We start from the raw sequence: 23,572 nt of genomic DNA, 5'->3' as shown, positions 1-23,572 counted from the left end.
GATTGTAATGAGCAGACAGCTGAACAGACTTGATCAGTAATCACTTTGAATAGCAACCAATCTATTTTCTGCATCATTAATCCTTTCATTGTAACAATGTTACAGCATGGCAGTGGAAGAATGAAAACAAACCCACAGACAGAATAGTGACTACTGGTTTGTATATGTTTAAGCATGCAGTTCTCTTAGAACCATCTTGGTGGATTCACATACACATGGTCACTTCAGCTCACTTCAACCTTATTAAAAGACAGCTGCCTTGCTGAACAGTTTTTTTTTTTTTTTTTTTTTTTAGCATAGGTACATTTCAGTACGGGTAATGCCCAGCTCCATGAAAGTGGGCAAAAATTATTTTCATGCTTTTTCTCCCATTGACTTCTTTGGGGTTTGCATTATTCTTGATTATTTTAACCGAAGCACATTTGCTCATCACTATTGAAGGCTGTAACATTTTTTTTAATGCAATAACTGATTGCAGCTATAGGAAAAAATGTTTGCCATTTAGCAAGCGTGCAGAAGCTTGAGCAAAGGATTTTTTTTATTTATTAAGTCATTAAGACTTAATAAGTCTTTAAGTTATTAAGAGTCTCTTATTTTTACTTAATGTGGAGTCCCACCCAAAAGTGGAAACAAAACAGTTCTAATTAGAGGGTCAGCATGAAATAACATTATGTTACAGGGGTTACTCAAAAAAAAATAAAATAATGTGCATCATATACGTCAGAGAAAGAGTTACTTTTTATGACAGTTTCTTTTGATATTTCATGTTCATTATTTTATGTAAGAAAACATTTTCTTATCTAAAGTGGTTCTAAAGACTTAAGGTTTTTACCTCATCACTTTCTCTGCATTAAGGTAGAAAACCTGTCATCAGGATCCCCCCACCCCCTTAAATACTTACCTGAGCCAGTGCTGTGCCTGAGAGCAGAGGATCTCTCTGCTCTTTTCTCTACTCACAGGACAAAGAGGCAGCAGCATAGCCATTGGGTCCAACTGCTTTCAATAAAATATTGTTAGGAGGGAACTGGGGAGTGGGGCAGAGCCACGCTGTATGTGTCTATGGACATAGGCAGCATGGCTTGGGATCAAGCCTGCTTATAGGAAGTGGCTTCCTGTTGGACACTCCCTGAGGAGGAGGAGCCAGAAGTGATGGAGGGAGACCCCAGAAGAGAAGGATTGGGGCTTCTCTGTGAAAAACAATTTTACAGAGCAGGTAAGTATAACATGTTTATTATTAAAAAAGAAGGTTTAGAATCACTTTACACATCATAATTTGCTTTTTCAGGTCTTACATAATCTCTTTGGGTCTGATGGCTCCTTACCTCCTCAAGGCTGTAGGTTTTTTCCTTCTTATGATAATTGGAATACCAGGGAACATCTTTATTATTCTTCAATTCACCTACATCAAGAGCGTAGAGAAGAAACATGTTCCAACCAACATAATATTTTCAGTGCTAGCTTTGGCAAATGTACTCATCATATTTTCTCGCATCATTCCACAGTCATTGAATGCTATAGGGGTAGAGGACTTGCTTAATGACATAGAGTGCAAATTTGTCATATACTCATACCGAGTAAGCAGGGCCATGTCTATTTGTGCCACCAGTTTGCTTAGCTGCCACCAGTGTATTCTTATTGCTCCAACAACTGAAGTTTGGCTTTATCTAAAGCGAAAAGTGACACAAAACATTATGGGCATTATCATAATTTTATGGATAATCAACTTCTCCATGTACTCTTATTGTTTTTTGAGTACTAATGCCAAGAAAAACATAACAACTTCGCCATATACTCTTCATTTGGTATACTGTGATGCTGACTTCCTAACTTACACAGCATATATTGTCAATGGAACATTTTACTTTATTCGTGATTTTATATTTGTAGGTTTAATGATATTAGCAAGCAGTTACATGGTGTTCATCCTTCTCCGTCATGAGAAAAATATAAAAGTAATTAGAAGCTCTAACAAAGCGCAAAAGTGGTCAGCTGAGTTCAAGGCCTCAAGATCTGTCATTTTATTAATTGTTCTATATGTATTATTGTTCGGTTTGGATAACTCCATGTGGATCTATACATTGACTTTATCTAATGTAACTACTGACATGAATGAAATTCGAATATTTCTAGCATCCTCGTATGCAGCTCTTAGTCCCATTCTCATCATATTAACCAACCCTAAGCTTCATCGTTGTTGTATGTTTTCTCGCAAGAACAAGCTTTTCCAAAAACATGTAGGAAATAGTGAAACTGTGTATTCTGTAAGTGAATAAGGCCGACAAATTATAGAATAGTATTTGTTATATACAGTAGAATTAGGAATAGGATCTATAAATAAATATGGGCATTGCTGGTCACACTTTGCTTCTCCTTCTCAAACACTAGTATTGTACCCTTATAAGATGTGCTCGAGGCCCATGCATAGGGTTCATTTATAGGTTGCGCATGCTATGGAACTTTTTAATGAACTAACCTACAATTATAGCATGTATTCAACAATCAGCATCACCTCATTTTTAATGTTTAGCAAGCTGAAGCCACAACATGTGTTTCTAATCTGGTCAAATTCTGTGCCTCAATGTCTCATGAATTCATGAATATTCCCTAAAACGATTAAATTTACTTGTAAAAAAATCTATATTTATAAGAGTTTTTTTGTGACATATTCTGTAGCACTATGCAATTCTATGATCTTAGAAGAAAATAATCAATGTAGCTAATCCATAAGAGATGTGCCCCAATAAAAAACAAATATTTAAATAATTCTGCACTCTGATTTTTTCTTCACTTATTCCACATTTTCAAATATATTTGTTATGTTTTAAATAGCACTGTAAAATAAAAGATGCAAACCTTTTCTAGAACCAAACTCTGATTTCTAACTAAGATAAAACATACTTAATCCCTGAATAGATAGCATACATACTGTATATGCTGTTTCCAGTAAAAAGTAGCTGTCTGTCGTAATGTGATAAATGTGTCGACAGATGGAGTTACACCTTAAAAGGACCAACATTACTATCCACAGTCCTGTAAGTGTGATTTTAAAGTTGAACATCACTCTCTCAGTCAACATTGGCTTGTTTTAATCCTTATGCTGCTAGCATTAGTAAATAGATAGGAAGGCATATCATATTTACTTGTTTTTAACAATTTTTATTACATTCTGTCATTTTCTGGTTTCCAGGCCTAAGCAAATTATGTCATACATCCCAGAAGTCTTCAGGAAGGGAGGAGGGTTTTTCTCAGCTAAGCACATCCTCCTGCCTGCATGCCTGAGCTAAGCGCAGATGGATTATAGGAAGTAAATGCTACATAAATTATCTGCCCTTACTCAAGATGGCCATGGCCAGAAATATTTGTGGGGTCTTTTTCAAAGTGATTTTTCAGCAAAATAAAGCATGGAGACATGGATGGATGGAGAAGTTTTTTGAATATTAAAAATGAATTAATTTGTGTTTTTAGTTTGTGGTGCTCAGATGCAGTGTAGTTCCACTTTAAGGAACAAACTGCATCTTTGCACATTGACAATTAACCAGTTGCAAATCTAAAATTTGTAAATGGGAAGTTGATGGGAAGATTAAATTAGTTGTGCTTCCTTTTTCCTAAGGTCCTTAGAGACCATTCAGTAGTCATTGCTTTGCTTTACTTTAATAACAGTAAAACATTTTCAGGATAAATATTTAACAATTTATTGCTTCTCACGCCTGTTCATCCCCAATGGACCAGAGCAATTTTTACAATTTTGCTATAGACCTGTTTGTTCGGTGATAACTTTTTCATTACCTAAGACAACAAGGTAATATACAGTGGGTATAGCAAATAATCCCCCCCCCCTTTAAAATAGTCACATTTTGTTGCTTTGCAGCCTAAAATAAGGACAGACACTATTTTTTTTTTATCCAGCTGTATTTACTCAGTGCAACTTATACTGTAACATCCAAGTGAAAAATATAACACCAACATGTCAGAAAAAAATTTAAAATTTCAAAAACAGAATCACTGAGTTGCAAAAAGGATCACCACCTTTTGTGTCCAGCATAACAGATGGCTGCATAGAGGAGAGCTTTGCTCCATCTCCAGCTTGACAGTGGCTCCACCATGACTCCAGGGCTAGTATCACCTTACCCCAGGGCCAGCACTGAATACCTGACCTGTATGCACCATGTCCAAGCACCACAAGGCAGGTAAGCAGCCACAAAGACTGACACACTTCTTCCCAGCGGTGGGACCCAGTAGCAGCCAAGATGGCATTGGCTGCCCTGTCAACAGCTCCATGATTCTCCTATCTCTTGTGGGTGGCTTCAACTAAGATCTGCAGGGACCCTCCAGCCACTCAGCAGCCAATGCATAATCCCCGTCTCCAAACAAATTTACCTGGGAAATCCTGACCCACATGATATTGCCTGTGTTGCTTGTTTTTCTATTACTCTTGTTTTTCTTTTTTGAGAACTTGTTTTTCCCCACATTTTGCAGCAGAAATATCTGCCCATTGTTCCTTTATTTATTTCAGGATGTTCTCCACTGTTTCACATTATACCTGTATGTTCTACCAGTCACAAGTTCTCTGTCACATCACTTCACCTGCCTGAAGATGTATGCCACTGCAGTCCACAGCCGGAAATAAGAAGATTACCACTCTCTGTTTTCTCCTGCATCTGTGGCCTGACCTAACTCAACAGACCCCTCTATTTCTCTACAAGGTGTCTACCCAAATGCTTCCTCTTTCCTCCCATACAAGTCAACTCAAACGTCCACTCATCCTGACCTTTAGTAATTTCTTTAAAATCCTTTCTATCAATTCAAGAGGCCTTATAAAAGATCACCCATGCAAAGAGAGGTCAAAACTATACACTCTTGGTCCAAGAAACTTACTTTGTTGCATCCACAGCTCCACATATAAACTCAAACATTTTCCCCCATATCTTTCTGGCTTCCACTGAAAATAAAAAAAGTGGGGTTTTAATAGCAATTAGAAACACCTTAAATTTTAAGCTTCAACAAGAAGTGACAAATCACCTGGGCTGATTTCTCATCTTACTTTGTGAAATGCAGAACGATCAATATACTCGTGTGAATACTGTATATATGCACCCAAAACTAAACAAACTTGTTTTCTCAAAGCTTTGCTCAAACAGATTCCTGCTCATAGATGAGGGAAATTGATTATCGGTGGGCACAAATAACACGGTGAGAGACCCTAACTTGGTCTCATCAGCCAAACGTACTCTTTATCATTCCTCACCCACTTCAGCACTGGAAGGATTTGCCCCCTTCCTGACCAGGCCATTTTTTGCTATACAGCACTGCGTTATTTTTTATTGATGTGGTTGTGCGACATTGTACCCAAACAAAATGTATGTCCTTTTTTCCCCACAAATAGAGCTTTCTTTTGGTGGCATTTGATCTCATCTGCGGTTTTTATTTTATAAACAAAAAAAAGACCGACAATTTTGAAAAAAAAAACACAATATTTTGTACTTTTTGCTATAATAAATATCCCCCCCAAAAAATTAAAAAAAAAAATTCTTCATCAGTTTAGGGCAATATGTATTCTTCTACATATTCTTGGTTAAAAAAAAAAAAAAAAAAATCGCAATAAGCGTATATTGATTGGTTTGCACAAAAGTTATAGCGTCTGCAAAATAGGGGATAGATTTATGGCATTTTTATTATTATTTATTTATTTTTTTTTTTTACTAGCAATGGTGGCGATCTGCAATTTTTATCAGGACTGCAACATTGCGGCGGACAGAACGGACACTTTTGACACTTTTTTGGGACCATTGATATTTATACAGTGATCAGAGCTAAAAATAGCCACTGATTACTGTATAAATGTCCCTGGCAGGGAAGGAGTTAACACTAGGGGGCGATCAAGGGGTTAATTGTGTTCCCTAGATGTGGTCTAACTGTGTGGGGGATGGGACTGACTAGGGGAGGAGACTGATCGGTGTTCCTATATACTAGGAACACGCAATCTGTCTCTACTCCCCTGACAGGACATGGATCTGCGTGTTTACACCCACAGATCCACGTTCCTGCTCTGTAACGAGCGATCAAGAGTACCCGGCGGACATTGCGCCCGCTAGATCATCTTAAAGTAGTGACGTATACCTACGGCGATTTGCACAGCCATGTCAACCTGCCGCAGTATAACTGCGGCGACAGGTCGGCTAGCGGTTAAACCAGTTCCTTCACAGTAATGAGCTCTATGATATATGGTGTTGCCAACATGTATCTGAGAAAGACTATAGCCATTTCTCTCCTTTTCATGCCTCCTACTCGAGAATTGATCTCTTTCTTACGGACAAGTAGTCCCTCCAAAATGTCTCCTTCATTGGTATAGGAGACATCACCTGGTCAGATCATGCACTTGTTGCAAATGAAATTAAATCCCACCAGACCTTGAATGTACCTCGCCTGTGGAAACATAACTCTCCACTCTTAAGCAACTCTCAAACCCTTCAACAGATTGCTAATGCACACTGTCAATTCTTTGAAATTAATGATCTTACTGACACCAAATGCTTTTTATTGTGTCCCACATAGAAAGCGTACAAGAAATGCTTATAAAAAAAGATCTGCAAAGAGCCAGAGGACTCAGCAGATTGAAGAGGTGATGAAATCAGTTAGATCAAAGGAAGAGTAAAACAAAAAAACCCACACCCTTACTGTCCTCATCTTTGATGGCTGACAGGCATAAATTACGTAACTTACTACCGTTACAATATGAGAACAACTTGAAATGCACCAAATCAAGGTATTTTGGCCTAGGCAATAAAGCAGGGGCCCTGTTAGCCAGACAAGTTCAATTAAAACAGAACATACAAAAAATCTCCTACATTCTAAAATAGCACATGACATCCTAAATGTGTTTAGCGGCTATCACCACTCCCTATATAGTCTCCAAGACCCATCTACCCCACAACCACAACCCACTACATTGAGGCTTTTTTGTTCATTCATTGAGGTGACTGATCTTCCTTCATTGTCACCTACTCAAATTTAGTCCCTCTCTCAACCCTTCACAGTCTCTGAAATCAATCTTACATTAAGACCTTGTCAAATAACAAATCCCCAGACTGTGATAGATTTATGAATTACTTTTACAAACAATTCAGTGACCTAGTCTGTCCCCACTTAGCATTCATCTTTAACCTACCCACATCCTCTGTCTCTCTTCCTAAAGATAGAGATTTGGTTCAGTGTTGATTTGCACGGGTATAAATTGTTGATTTGAGTACGTACTGAATACACCCTAGATTGCTCAGATGTCTTTTCTTTTGTCCACATTCACCACTTCTTCCACTCATCTAAAATACCATTAGATGTATCCATCCCTGCACCCCTATTTCTTAACAGTTATCAAATATCTGAAGAAAGGGATCTCTTTGTATTATTTCTTCCTAAATAACTGTGTCACCGATTCCAAAACCAGCACAATGTACAAATGGGAATCAGAGCAGGATAGGACTTTTTACAATTCTATACAGAAGAAGGCCTTCACTATCACTTAAAGCCTCACACTGCACGAACCATTGGGAAGTTTACCAAAATACTCTACATCACTGATACCCTACCCCTTACAAACTTTCCAAGGTTTACCCAACCCTGTCCCCAAAAAGTTGGAGACAATGCAGTGAAATTGGCTTCCTATCCCACATACTATAATGTTACGAATCCCTGTGATCATATTAGAACCAAATCTTTTCTTTAGCATCTGATATATAGGACACACAAATCCCATCATCCTTAATGCATATTGGAGTGGAAAGGCACCCACCCAATTGTAGGTCCATCGTTATTTAACTAACACAATAAATGATTTAAACCATCAATGTGAAATTGAGAGATTGTTCAATTTCAAAAAACAGGTCTGAACATGTAGGCCCTTTACAAAACAATCTAGAGTGGGTGAATGGGAACAAAGAGAAGACAAATTTGTTAAACAAAGGAGCATTGGGGAGATCATGACCATAATGGGGTTGGTATTGACACAGCCCCAAATGAACCACAATGGTTCAAAATTGATATGGTCCAGAAATATTTAGACAGAATAAAGATGAAAAAAAGCACCTGGACCAGACAGACAAATCTGTTTTTTTTTTCGTTATGAGGAGGTAAGTAAAACCTTAGATAATGGAGTGGCTGTGGACGTGGAATAGTTGGATTTTGCAAAAGCTTTTCACACAGTTCCCCACACATGGATAATTTGTAAGGTAAAGTCTACAGACTTGGAAAAATCAGTTCTGTTCACACCAGAACACCGCCAACAGGCAAAATGAGGAAAATGTTATACTTACCTGCGCTATCACAGGTTATACCATAAGATTAGGTCTCCTCCCTGCCTGCAGCATTCTCATAATTTAGTATCACTGTGAGGCCTTTTGTTTGTTTCTCTCTCTTTTTTTTTTTTTTTTTACGGGAGGGACCTATATGCTGTCATGCTTGCATCAGGAAAGGAAAGTTACAGTTAGGTAAGTATAACATTTTCCTCATTCCTGACACAGCATGACAGCATATGCGTATGGGTTGTACCAACTCACCAGACGACAAGGGTGGGTTCTGCTGAAGTGTTTAAGTTGAGGATTAGATCTATCCTCACTAATGACTGAGATATATTGTAGTTAAGACTGCTGGGTCCACAAGCATGGACCCCCAGCGTGTTGAATGTAGACCAGGTCATAGTTTACATTTTAACTCTAGAGGGACTCCTTTGGAGTTCCACCCATGGATGCACAATCAGTTTGGAAGAGTGATCTCTGCCCTTATGTGATAGATTTGTCCTAGCCATCTAAGACCTTTTACTGACTTGATCTGCACCCTGCGATTATCTTCATTGGACAGTGCTTGTCTTCTGATGTTGTTAGGCCTGACGAGCCTATCGTCAGGCCTCTCTTCAACCTTGAATCTATTTTCAATGTTTGTGGTACTTCAAACACTTTAGTTTGGATATGCCAGAAGGATGATGTTCTAACCCAGGTTGCAAAGACACCAACCTTTGTATAGTGTTGGAAGAGACTAGAGCCATTTTGCCTGAAAATTTCAGCAACAAGGTAGTTTATGGCTTGACACTTGGATGTCTGCGATCTTTCTAGACCTATTTGCCATACAGAATACTTATGCCATGTTACTGGCCATGTTGAGGGTGTATTATCTTTCTAAATGGAGAGTGAGACAATGTGTCTCACACTGTTTGGAAGACCCCATGGGGGAAAGCATAATCTGCCCAGGTCTTTCGGAATTGGTTGCCAAGATATGCAACTGTTACTGGATCCCAGAGAGTGAGGAAACGACTGAGTTTCATGTATCCTTTAATGCCTTCTCTAGGCTTACTTGTATACAATTCAATCCTTACAGCAAGGAACAGAGAATTCCATCCTTTAAATTCTGTAGGTTTTTCTCGTATCTAATGTACTTAAAGTCTGGAGTAGACGCTCTGACCTCCATAGGATTTCAAACACTAAAGGTGAGACCTCCACTTCTTGGTCTCCAGCATCTAGATATAACTTGTATGGATTTGGAAGATACCATTGGTCATGCTGTATGAAGTGTTGGACCTCTGGAAGGAGAAAAGGATGATATTGTACCCGCGTATATCATGGCCTGCAAGCCACAGGGCCATTATTGTTATCACCACTGAGCGGCTGAGAACCCGGATAAGGATCCTGGAGACTATTAGGATGGTTTAATATACATATTGGCTAATCTGCAGACCCTGGCTGGCTGTCATTAGTTTCTCTGTTTCCACCTCTGGGAAACCACCCAGGTTACTGTCAAACCAATATCTTGATAGCCTTACTCGTTGCCGATCCCTTGATCGGCTTGTTGGTTTGGAGACTATCCCTTTGTCATCCAATGGCTTTTGTACCTTACGCCATCTGGCAGTAAGTTCTAGAAACCCTACTTAATGGGCTGGTAGACCTGACTGAGATATACCTCTGACAGAAGTTGACTAGCTCTGCATTCATTCTTGACAGCGAATATAGGCCTTCCCCATTTTGTTGAGTCTTTGAACCATAGTTGAGGCTCTTTTGTTGTGTTGTGGTGCTGCGACCACTGCAACTCTGACTTTTGGACACCTTGTCCTCCATTGGCATAAATACCCGACGAGTAACAACTTGCGATGATTGATACGCCTAAAAGCTAAAATGTTGAAAGATTAGTTAGCTTAGCTACCCCCTCAAAAGGGGACTTGTCCCCTCTGTGGAGTCACTGTTCCTGGTGCAGGAAGTAAGACTTTCCTTACTACAAAACCAGTTAATACAGTTGTCAACAGGGCCGATCCTAGGGTCACCGGCGCCTGGGTGCAGAAATATTTCTGGCGCCCCCACATGGGCGTGGTCATCTTACCAACTCTTCCCTTTTACAAACGATTCTATGGCAACGACTCAAATACAGAGCTGCTACTCTAAGAAGTCTTCGTTACCCTGAAATCCTCCCATGATCTCTTAACAATAAAGAAAATACAGGAAGAGAGAACACTAATGAGACCTGGAGGGGAGTCTCTCTGATGCACACAGAGAGGGCTTCTGTTAGAAAGAGTCCCAAGACATAATACAGGATACGGTCAAAGACTGCAGACATGATACAGGAGATGATCAGAGACTGCAGAAATAGTACAGGAGATGATCAGAGACTGCAGACATGGTACAGGAGATGATCAGAGACTGCAGACATGGTACAGGAGATGATCAGAGACTGCAGATATGGTACAGGAGATGATCAGAGACTGTAGACATGGTACAGGAGATGATCAGAGACTGCAGACATAGTACAGGAGATGGTCAGAGACTGCAGACATAGTACAGGAGATGGTCAGAGACTGCAGACATAATACAGGAGATTATCAGAGACTGCAGACATAGTACAGGAGATGATCAGAGACTGCAGACATGATACAAGAGACAGTCAGAGACTGTAGACATGATACAAGAGACAGTCAGAGACTGCAGACATAGTACAGGAGATGGTCAGAGACTGCAGACATAATACAGGAGATTATCAGAGACTGCAGACATAGTACAGGAGATGATCAGAGACTGCAGACATGGTACAGGAGATGATCAATCAGAGACTGCAGACATGGTACAGGAGATGATCAGAGACTGCAGACATAGTACAGGAGATGATCAGAGACTGCAGACATGGTACAGGAGATGATCAGAGACTGTAGACATGGTACAGGAGATGATCAGAGACTGCAGACATAGTACAGGAGATGATCAGAGACTGCAGACATGGTACAGGAGATGATCAGAGACTGTAGACATAGTACAGGAGATGATCAGAGACTGCAGACATGGTACAGGAGATGATCCGAGACTGCAGACATAGTACAGGAGATGGTCAGAGACTGTAGACATGATACAAGAGACAGTCAGAGACTGCAGACATAGTACAGGAGATGATCAGAGACTGTAGACATGATACAAGAGACAGTCAGAGACTGCAGACATAGTACAGGAGGTGGTCAGAGACTGCAGACATGGTGCAGGAGATGATCAGAGACTGCAGACATGGTGCAGGAGATGGTCAGAGACTGTAGACATGATACAAGAGACAGTCAGAGACTGCAGACATAGTACAGGAGATAGTCAGAGACTGCAGACATGATACAAGAGATGGTCAGAGACTGCAGACATAATACAGGAGATGGTCAGAGACTACAGACAAGATAGAATAGATGGTCAGAGACTGTAGACATGGTACAGGAGATGATCAGAGACTGCAGACATGGTACAGTAGATGATCAGAGACTGTAGACATGGTACAGAAGATGATCAGAGACTGCAGACATAGTACAGGAGATGATCAGAGACTGCAGACATGGTACAGGAGATGATCAGAGACTGCAGACATAGTACAGGAGATGGTCAGAGACTGTAGACATGATACAAGAGACAGTCAGAGACTGCAGACATAGTACAGGAGATGGTCAGAGACTGCAGACATGATACAAGAGATGGTCAGAGACTGCAGACATAATACAGGAGATGGTCAGAGACTACAGACAAGATAGAATAGATGGTCAGAGACTGTAGACATGATACAAGAGACAGTCAGACACTGCAGACATGGTACAGGAGATGATCAGAGACTGCAGACATAGTACAGGAGATGATCAGAGACTGCAGACATGATACAAGAGACAGTCAGAGACTGTAGACATGATACAAGAGACAGTCAGAGACTGCAGACATGGTACAGAAGCTGGTCAGAGATTGCAGACATGATACAAGAGATGGTCAGAGACTGCAGACATGATACAAGAGACAGTCAGAGACTGTAGACATGATACAAGAGACAGTCAGAGACTGCAGACATAGTACAGGAGATGGTCAGAGACTGCAGACATAATACAGGAGATTATCAGAGACTGCAGACATAGTACAGGAGATGATCAGAGACTGCAGACATGATACAAGAGACAGTCAGAGACTGTAGACATGATACAAGAGACAGTCAGAGACTGCAGACATAGTACAGGAGATGGTCAGAGACTGCAGACATAATACAGGAGATTATCAGAGACTGCAGACATAGTACAGGAGATGATCAGAGACTGCAGACATGGTACAGGAGATGATCAATCAGAGACTGCAAACATGGTACAGGAGATGATCAGAGACTGCAGACATAGTACAGGAGATGATCAGAGACTGCAGACATGGTACAGGAGATGATCAGAGACTGTAGACATGGTACAGGAGATGATCAGAGACTGCAGACATAGTACAGGAGATGATCAGAGACTGCAGACATGGTACAGGAGATGATCAGAGACTGTAGACATAGTACAGGAGATGATCAGAGACTGCAGACATGGTACAGGAGATGATCAGAGACTGCAGACATAGTACAGGAGATGGTCAGAGACTGTAGACATGATACAAGAGACAGTCAGAGACTGCAGACATAGTACAGGAGATGATCAGAGACTGTAGACATGATACAAGAGACAGTCAGAGACTGCAGACATAGTACAGGAGGTGGTCAGAGACTGCAGACATGGTGCAGGAGATGATCAGAGACTGCAGACATGGTGCAGGAGATGGTCAGAGACTGCAGACATAATACAGGAGATGGTCAGAGACTACAGACAAGATAGAATAGATGGTCAGAGACTGTAGACATGGTACAGGAGATGATCAGAGACTGCAGACATGGTACAGTAGATGATCAGAGACTGTAGACATGGTACAGAAGATGATCAGAGACTGCAGACATAGTACAGGAGATGATCAGAGACTGCAGACATGGTACAGGAGATGATCAGAGACTGCAGACATAGTACAGGAGATGGTCAGAGACTGTAGACATGATACAAGAGACAGTCAGAGACTGCAGACATAGTACAGGAGATGGTCAGAGACTGCAGACATGATACAAGAGATGGTCAGAGACTGCAGACATAATACAGGAGATGGTCAGAGACTACAGACAAGATAGAATAGATGGTCAGAGACTGTAGACATGATACAAGAGACAGTCAGACACTGCAGACATGGTACAGAAGCTGGTCAGAGATTGCAGACATGATACAAGAGATGGTCAGAGACTGCAGACATGATACAAGAGATGGTCAGAGACTGCAGACATGATACAAGAGATGGTCAGAGACTGCAGACATGATACAGGAGATGGTCAGAGACTGCAGACATGATACAAGAGATGGTCAGAGACTGCAGACATGATACAAGAGAAGGTCAGAGACTGCAGACATGATAGAGGAGATGGTCAGAGACTGCAGACATGATACAAGAGAAGGTCAGAGACTGAAGACATGATACAAGAGAAGGTCAGAGACTGAAGACATGATACGATACAGGAGATGGTCAGAGACTGCAGTTCCTATGGACGTTAGTAGATAATGGCCGATCGGCCCTCTCACCTGACCCAGCGATGGTTCCTCTGATCAGGAGTCAGCTCACTCTGAATTGCCCATGGTGACTCCGCTGGGTAGAACCCAGATCTGTATTCTGGCAATGACTCCATTCCTTTCTCTGCCAGGGATGGCACCAGGCTGTGTGTCTTTCACTCTGGTGGCGCAGGGCAGTGGGGTTTCCTCTCTGATGGTGTTCCCTCAGCACTGCCCTCTCCCTCTGGAGTCCTGGGTGTACTTCCCTGAAAGCTTTCCCAGGCTCCTGTATCTCTCTCTCTCTCCCATTCAGCTGAGCCTGCTGTGTGGGCTGCAGTTTCCGTGTTACAGTGGGGCTGCCAGTCCTCGGGACTACATGTCCCACAATCCTCTTCTCCTTTCTCTATTCTATTTTTCCCTAGCTGATATAAAGGCGGGGGAAGAAACATAGTGGGAGGCTGTGCTGGCCAGTGCCGCTCACTAGTATAGCAGTGCACGTGCGGAGGAGAGGGAGAGGGAGGGGAAGGGGCGAAAGGAGAGCCCGCAGCTGCAGTGACGGCACTAGGGTTGGTGTCACCAGGTGCGATATAACATGGTGTCACCCTCCTTCCACCAACTTTAGTCCCCCCTTCGTCAGTGCAGACCCCCCACTAAGTATAAACTCCTCTCTCAGTACAGACCCCCCTTCATCAGTATGGACCCCCCCAGGACAAACCACCCCCCTCCATTAGTAGACCCCCACCAGGACAACCCCCCCTCCATTAGTACAGATCCCCCCAGGACAAAGCCCCCCTTCATTAGTACAGACCCCCCAGGACAACCCCCCTCCATTAGTACAGACCCCCAGGACAAACCCCCCCTCTATTAGTACAGACCCCCAGGACAAACCCCCTCCATTAGTACAGACCCCCCAGGAGAACCCCCCCTCCACTAGTACAGACCCCCACAGGACAAATCCCCCCTTCATTAGTACAGACCCCCCAGGACAAACACTCCTCCATTAGTACAGACCCCCCCAGGACAAACCCCCACCATTACTACAGACCCCCAGGAAAACCCCCCCTCCACTAGTACAGACCCCCACAGGACAAATCCCCCCTTCATTAGTACAGACCCCCCAGGACAAACCCCCCTCCTCTAGTACAGACCGCCCACCAGGACAAACCCCCCTCCAATAGTACAGACCCCCCAAGAGGACAAACCCCCCTCCATTAGTACAAACCCCCCCCAGGACATCCCCCTCCATTAGTACAGACCCTCCCGGACAAACACCCCCCTCCATTAGTACAGACTCCCCCAGAACAACCCCCCTCCATTAGTACAGACCCCCCCAGGACAACCCCCCTCCATTAGTACAGACCCCCAGGACAAACACCCCCCTCCATTAGTACAGACCCCCAGGACAAACACCCCCCTCCATTAGTACAGAACCACAGGACAAATCCCTCCATTAGTACAGACCCCCCAGGACAAATCCCCCCCTTCATTAGTACAGACCCCCCAGGTCAACCCCCCTTCATTAGTACAGACCCCCCAAGACAACTCCCCCTCCATTAGTACAGACCCCCAGGACAACCCCCCATTAGTACAGACCCCCAGGACAACCCCCCATTAGTACAGACCCCCAGGACAACCCCCCATTAGTACAGACCCCCAGGACAACCCCCCCATTAGTACAGACCCCCCAGGACAACCCCCCAGGACAACCCCCCATTAGTACAGACCCCCAGGACAACCCCCCCATTAGTACAGACCCCCCAGGACAACCCCCCATTAGTACAGACCCCCAGGACAACCCCCCCATTAGTACAGACCCCCCAGGACAGCCCCCCATTAGTACAGACCCCCAGGAAACCCCCAATTAGTACAGACCCCCAGGACAACCCCCCATTAGTACAGACCCCCCAGGACAACCCCCCATTAGTACAGACCCCCAGGACAACCCCCCATTAGTACAGACCCCCCAGGACAACCCCCCCATTAGCACAGACCCCCAGGACAGCCCCTCCATTAGTACAGACCCCCCAGGACAGCCCCCCCATTAGTACAGACCCCCAGGACAACCCCCCATTAGTACAGACCCCCCAGGACAACCCCCCCATTAGTACAGACCCCCCAGGACAACCCCCCATTAGTACAGACCGCCCCAGGGACAAACCTCCCTCTATCAGTACAGACACATAACACCCGTGCGGCAGCTAGAGAGGACAGTGTGAAGCAGCGCCACCCGGGTGAAGAACAAATCGAGACAGGCAGCAGCTTAGGCGGGAGTGAGAGAACCTGTGTCAGGATGCAGGCACGGGCCGCCCCCCCTCCTCCCCCCCTCCTCCCCCCAGCGAAGTCACTGCGCGGCTGGTCTCTCTCAACACAGAGACCAGCCGCTCCGATCTCCGGCGGCTGCTCTCCTCTGACAGGAGGAGGAGGGAGGGGGGACGGGCTCTAGCAGTGAAAAGCACAGCGGCCGCTCCGCGGCGGTGACCTGCGGACAGAGCTATCCAGAAGTGTCCAGAAGCACGGAGGGGAGAATGAGGAGGGAGGGGAGCACTCTGGCGCTTCAGCGCCCCCACCTCTCTGGCGCCTGGGTGCACTGCACCCCGTGCACCCGCCTGGGACCGGCCCTGGTTGTCAACCTTCCCTTGGGGCCTTCGGACCCCATGGGTTACTACAGGCTACTTTATCCCTCTTGCGACTGTGAGATGCAACCAATGGGAAAGAGCCATTTGTTCAGGTGAGATACTTATACTTCAATAATTCATCTGTTGAAGGATGATAATTCAAATGTAACACATCTATGTGGTGAAATGCTTACCAGAGAGTAAGCCAAAATCAGACGAGTGCCTTAAAACCCAGCCTGGGACTTTAGAAAATGATCCCAATGAGACAGGATAGGTCACACTCGTGCCGTGTATTCAGGTCCAAAAAGGATTACCCAAAAGTATATAACAAAAACATAGCGTAATACTGATACCATAAAAAACTCAAAAAAGGAAGAAGAAAAAAATGGTGCAACACTCAACAAAACCAAAATCATATATTAATCATATAAACATCCAGTGTCATAAATACACATGGGAATGTTAGGTGAGTAACATGCAAACATGCAATAAAGTATGTGCACTTTGAATAGGAGAAATTGTATGTGAACCTTCAAAAGAATCTGCTTACCCTTGATATCTGGTAAGCAGATTCTTTTGAAGGTTCACATACAATTTCTCCTATTCAAAGTGCACATACTTTATTGCATGTTTGCATGTTACTCACCTAACATTCCCATGTGTATTTATGACACTGGATGTTTATATGATTAATATATGATTTTAGTTTTGTTGAGTGTTGCACCATTTTTTTCTTCTTCCTTTTTTGAGTTTTTTATGGTATCAGTAACATGCCCCGTACAAACGGTCGGACTTTGTTCGGACATTCCGACAACAAAATCCTAGGATTTTTTCCCACGGATGTTGGCTCAAACTTGTTTTGCCTACACATGGTCGCACAAAGTTGTCGGAATTTCCGATCGCCAAGAACGCGGTGACGTACACCACGTACGACGAGACTAGAAAAGGCCGGTTCAGAACCAAGCGCGGCACCCTTTGGGCTCCTTTTGCTAATCTCGTGTTAGTAAAATTTTGGTGAGAGACGATTCGCGCTTTTTCAGACTCGTGGCTTTCAGATCGTTTTCTGCCGTTCAGTTTGTGCTTGTGGGTTTGTATCTGCTCTTCAGTGCGTGCAGTCAGTTCGTATCAGAGTTTTCTGTGCGATCTTGCCCGCTCATTGCTGTTTTTCAGGTCGCTCTTCACAGGCCTTGCTGTTCTTCAGTGCGTTCTGTTACTTCGTTCTGAGCAGCCAACCGTTTTCTAGCCATGTTTCGTATGCGTACTCCTCGTAGAGTTCGTGCTGTGTGGGGGCTTGGTGTTGGGGTCCTGACCTTGACACAAGTCCAGTCCATGAACAGGGTGGGGAGGAGTTCATGGACCAAGAATTGGTTGCTTCAGCGTGACCAGTTCTGTCATATGCCTTTGCTCCGTGAGATCCATGAGAATAATCCTGATGATTTCAGGAACTTTCTCAGGATGACGGACCCCGTATTTCACCGTCTGTTGGCTTCGCTGACCCCCTATATCAGCAGGCAGGATACCTGCATGAGGCAAGCCATCACTCCGGAGCAGAGGTTGGTCGCTACCTTGCGGTATTTGGCCACAGGGAGAAGCCTGCAGGACCTCAAGTTCTCGACAGGCATCTCCCCCCCAGGCTCTGGGGATCATTATCCCAGAGACCTGTTCTGCCATCATCCAGGTCCTGCAGAAGGAGTATATGAAGGTAAGATTTTTATCCTTTTATATCACATTTTATTGTATTGAATGTTTGATAATATATTGTATTTCTTCCCTCATTCCCTAATTACCATGATTGTAATATGCTGTGAATGTCCCCTTTGTTCTCATGCATGCTGGATTTTTAGGTAATTATTATTTTATGTCCTTCATACATATTTGCCCTTCAATAACCTCCCCAGCATGGTCTTTCCTGGCCTATATTCACCTCATGTAGTCACTTAACAATGTATTTTATCAGCTCCATAGTGGTGCTTTACCCCAAACACCCCCTAAAATGTTTGGAAATGTTATTTTTGATTTAAATTCAGGCAGAGTGCCAGAGGGTTTTTTTGTGGTGTCCCCAAATTTTTTTTTAACCCTCCCTCCCCCCAACTGCTAAGTCAGCTGATCCCAATTCTCTATCCTCAATCATCTATCTGCTGACTTTGCCAAACCCATACACACTATACCCACCTCTTTACTGGTCAGATGTATGGATGAATTCCCCAAAGCATGTAGTGCAAGGGCCTGCCTGTATACTTTCCAATGGTACTGTTTAAAGTTTTGGTATCCTATTATTATCTTGATAGGTAATAGCAGAATGTTCAAATGTCCTCAAATGTGTACAGTGTGTATTTATATCTTTGTATTATGACACTTCTTACCTGTCCAGTGTTCTGCCAATAGTGTAACTAAGGAGGGGCTGTTCCAAGTAATACCCATTATTTAGGCATTCATCTCTCAATGAAGTGAAGAGGGTTACCTGTCCAAGAGTTCCCCCCCCCCTATAATGTTAGAAATGGCCCATGAGAGGGGGGGAGGGGGAATATGATAGGTGTACCTTATACTTTGGCCTTGTTAAATTCCCCTTAGTAAATGCTATCTGGAGGTTGCCCCATAATGTTTGTATATAATCTGCTTGCCATGTATCTTTGAAAAAATAGTAATGTTTATTGTTTTTTCCTCAACAGTTTCCTTCAACGCCACAGGAATGGCAGACTGTGGCCTCCCACTTTGACCAGCGGTGGGACTTTCCTAACTGCGGAGGGGCAATTGATGGGAAACACATCCACATCGTCCCACCACCCAACTCGGGGTCGTACTATTATAATTACAAAGGGTTTAATAGTATAGTGATGTTGGCGGTGGTGTCGGCTAATTACGAGTTCTTGTATGTGGACGTGGGGAAGAATGGCCGGATGTCCGATGGTGGAGTGATCGCCCAGACGGAGTTCTACAGGTGTCTCCAGAATGGCAGCTTGGACTTGCCACCTCCAGAGGACAATGTTGAAGGTCTCCCATTTGTGTTCGTTGCTGATGAAGCATTTGCGCTGGGGGACCACCTGATGCGGCCATTCCCGATGAGGACCCTCACCCCGGAACAGAGGGTTTTTAATTACCGGCTGGCCAGAGCCCGAAGAGTGGTGGAGAACACATTTGGAATCCTGGCCAGCCGGTTCCGATTATTTCTGACACCCATCTATATGGCGGAGTATAAACTGAACCATATAATACTTGCCTGCTGTGTTCTCAATTTTTTAAGAAAACATTCAGCCAACTATGCTGGCTCAGTTGGGCCTGAGGCCGGAATCCCTAATCCATCAACACTGACGGCGCTTGAAAGTGGCCGTCCTGGCTTGCCCTCCCTGAATGCCCGTGATGTCCGGTTACGCTACCTGGAGTTCTTTGCGGGTAGGGGGGCTATCAATATGCCAGACAATCTGTGACACCTTTTTCAAATAAAAAAACAACCAAAAGAAATTCTTTGTGGACATTTACTGCTTGTGTTTGTTTTAGCTGACCCTGACAGAAATGTGTTGAGTGCAGAAAATGTCGTGATTGGGTAACCTTATAAAAAAAACCGGGTTGGCTGGTACTTCCTAGATGCAAAAACACATTTCACTACAAGTGCACTTGCAACCGCACTGAACCTGCACTTGTAGTGCAAAGTGGATTTGCCCTTAGGAAATAACCCCCATTTTTGCATAAAACAGCAATTACATCACCCCAAAAGTGTTGTAGTGTTGAGACAATAATCCACACATTCTTGAGTAAGGCACTTTTTTATACCTGCACAATCACATGTGCATTTCCCAAAGGTTTTTAAAACAAACCAACATGTTTGTTGTATAACAATGTTTGCAGTAGCATTCTCAAAAATCGAAATATCCATTTCAGATAAAACAGGCCTGTGTAAAATCAACAAGAAAGCCAAAAAGCTTGAACTTACAAAGTTCACATATGGTAAAACCTGAAGGCTATATCAGACATGAGTATTTAGGAACTGTGTTTGATATAGCGTTCAGATGGGGGGAAATCACCCCTGGAAAAGCCAAATTTGGAAGATGCACACCAATTTACGAATGTCAACATGTGCTGTCTGCCATCAGGGGGGGATCAAGGGACGTGTTTTGGGGGAGCAAGCCCTTCCTCAATGCGACTTTATAATTGAGGAAGGGGTTGCACCCCCAAAACGTGTCCATTGATCTCCCGTGATGGCAGATAGCACATGTTGGCACACTGTGTGCATCCTCCAAATTTGGCTTTTCTAAACATTGAAAAAATTTTCGTACGATAAAACAGGTGATTTTGTGGGGTTTAAATTCGCCCCAAAACATCAATGATGTTATTATTTTTTTTAATAACATCACTGATTTGTTGCTGGATGCTTTGCAATTGGAGATTACACCCCATGATCTCCCCGATGAGTATCTGGGCACTTTCAGATGTAAAGCGTTCTGGATCACGATCACCTAAAAAGAGATAAAGAACAAATAAAAAGGTCTCAAAAATCTGCCACCATCCATCTCTTTTACCTGAGCCTGTGGTCGCAGACACTCACCTGTTGTGGTGCCAATCTCCACCACGTCTTCTTCTTCCTCCTGCTCAGCTTCTTGGGTTGGTATTTCCCCTTCTTCCAGAGGGGGGGGGGTCTCTGGTCTCCTGGGATGAGGGGTGTCCGAGTCTTTTCTCCCCTATGTAAAACAAAAATGGTATACTTAGCACACAGATATTTGAAGGCAGAACTAGAAATAGGAAACATTGCTTGGAAGTGGGGTACAATTGTCTATTTTAGCCGAGTTCCAAGATGTATATTTTTTAGTGTCCTTTGTCAAGCTGCAATACTTTACCTGTTTAGTACAAGCTTCACAGATGTAGCCCCCCCTATAATATACATTGGAGCACCTGTGTGGCCCCCCTAATAAAAAGGGTGTTCTGGGGTCCCACACTAGTGCTCCAGTGTCCAGATGTGAAAACAGCTGCTCAGTGTCCTCTCTTTACACACAATCTAGTTTGCATTTCATTCTAGTAACAAACCCATCTACACAAACAAATATCTGGCATCCAAGTAGGCCCCCAAAAATGTGTGAAAATGCATATGGCCTAAACAATGGTGTTCTAGAGGCCAAAAGAAAAATGTTTGATACGAACGAATAATGGGCCCATGAACATTAAAGTTGACCTTTTTAAATGTTACAATTAATAAAAGCATATGGAGCAGAACGAACGTAATAAAGACAGAAAGAATAGGAACACAGCACAACTACTTACTTTTTTGCAGCACTCTCCGGATCTTTCGGTACTGCTCTGGCTCTCTCAACTTCAGGTCCGACCACCGCTTCCTGAGCTGATCTTTTGATCTTCGTACCCCGAAATTCCTCTCAAGACTCCTGACCACTTTCGCCATGATCTTGGCCTTTCTGATGTTGGGGTTGGGGTAAGGCCCATATTTTCCGTCATAATCGGACTTCCTCATAATGTCGACCATCTCCAACATCTCCCCAAACGACATATTTGTGGCCTTAAAATGTCTCCTTCTGGATCGGGACGTGCCTGGATCCGGCCTTTCCTCCTCCTCCTCCTCGTTGCTAGAATTAGCACGCACCTGCTGTAACTCCGCCATGTGCTCTTCACCCACTGCGCCGAACGAAAAGGGGTGGGGAATACACTAGAAAGAACGTCAGGGGCGGGCGGAGTTACACGCATGCGCAGTGTGTATAAAGCGTAACACCCGTGCGTATTACGTACGATCTGTGAGCGGAGGAAGGAGCATTGGACGCGCCGATCATAAGAACGAAGGTAAGAGACAAACTTGTGCCTATACTGCTTCTAGATTGAGGCCTATATTGTAACAAGATTAGGAGAGTTTTGTCTGACATTAGGCTTTGTCTTGTGTTGTGTCTTGCAGTGAACATGGATATCTTAATGAAAGACAATGACTTCATGTCAGTATTCATAGATATGCTAAGTGAGCTGCCCTGTCTGTGGGAGATTACCCACCCCCATTTCAAGAACCAAGCAAAGAGGAAGGCAGCACTGGAGCAATTGTGTGAAATTGTGAAGCAGGTGACCCCCACGGCAGACATCACCTATTTAAAGATATTAATTGGTGGCCTGAGGAGTACATATCTGAGGGAGCGCAAGAAAGTCCTGGATTCACAGAGATCTGGAGCAGCAGATGACATCTATGTCCCCAGGATGTTGTACTATGACAGGCTGCACTTTCTGGCAGGCCAGACTGAACCCAGGTCATCCGTCTCCAGTCTTCCTTCCACGCTTCCTTCCCCCCCGGCTGAGGCTTCTGACGCCCAACCTGGGCCTTCCAGGCCACATGTGGAGGAGCCCAGATTGAGCCAGGTATAGCATTCCTCTAAATATTTCTGCTTGTCCAATCAATGATGTTAACTAGATGTTAGTTGGGAGTACTAATTTAGGATTGTGATTGATGATGCAAAAACTAAAACTATGTCCCTTTTTCATACACAGGGAAGTCTCAGCCAGGAGGTGGCCGGACCAAGCCGACTGGCTGATATCAAGGTCCCTCCACCCCCCCTGAAAAGAGAAAGTGGCAGTAGGAGGAATACCCTAGAGGAGGCTGCTATAGCATTCTTTTGGAGGGCTACAGAGGTCCTGGGAGCACCCCACACCATGGAGGAGAACATTGCTGCCTTCATAGCCTATAAAATGCAGAGGATGGAGGAGGGCCAAAAAGCCTTGTGTGAGGCCCTCATATCGGAGGCTCTGGAGAAAGGTATGAGGGGCCAAATTACACCTCACACACATCTTTGGGATGGTCCTCCTCCTCCTCCTGCAGGTCCTCCTCCTCCTCCTCCCTCTCCTCCAGGTCCCCCCAGTCCTCCTCCAGGTCCTCCCAGTCCTCCTCCTCCTCCAGGTCCTACTCCTCCTCCTGCCACATCTCCAACAGCACAGCCACAGCCCGGAATGAAGCGTGGAAGGAAGACCAGACAGTGATTGCCCTGGGTTCAGTCTGGTCGGCCAAAAGATGCAGCCTCTTGTGGTACCACAGCCTGGGGACACAGATGTCATCTGCTGCTATCCGGATCTCTGCGAATCCCAGACCAGACTGCCCTCCCTTACATATGGACTCCTCAGG

At 44.1% G+C, this 23,572-nt stretch overlaps 1 protein-coding gene across 1 annotated transcript; it reads left to right on the top strand.

Annotated features, from left to right (window-relative positions):
- The first annotated feature begins 1,310 nt into the window (after positions 1 to 1,310).
- LOC141129989 (olfactory receptor class A-like protein 1) lies at positions 1,311 to 2,273 on the top strand. Its single transcript, XM_073617989.1, has one exon. The coding sequence runs from the start codon at positions 1,311 to 1,313 to the stop codon at positions 2,271 to 2,273; it is 963 nt and encodes a 320-aa protein (XP_073474090.1).
- The last annotated feature ends 21,299 nt before the right edge of the window (positions 2,274 to 23,572 follow it).

Source organism: Aquarana catesbeiana, linkage group LG02 (genome assembly GCF_042186555.1).
Source record: "Aquarana catesbeiana isolate 2022-GZ linkage group LG02, ASM4218655v1, whole genome shotgun sequence".
NCBI lineage: Eukaryota > Metazoa > Chordata > Amphibia > Anura > Ranidae > Aquarana > Aquarana catesbeiana.
The sequence above is the reverse complement of the archived record's forward strand: the minus strand, read 5'-3'. Positions and strand labels throughout refer to the sequence as shown.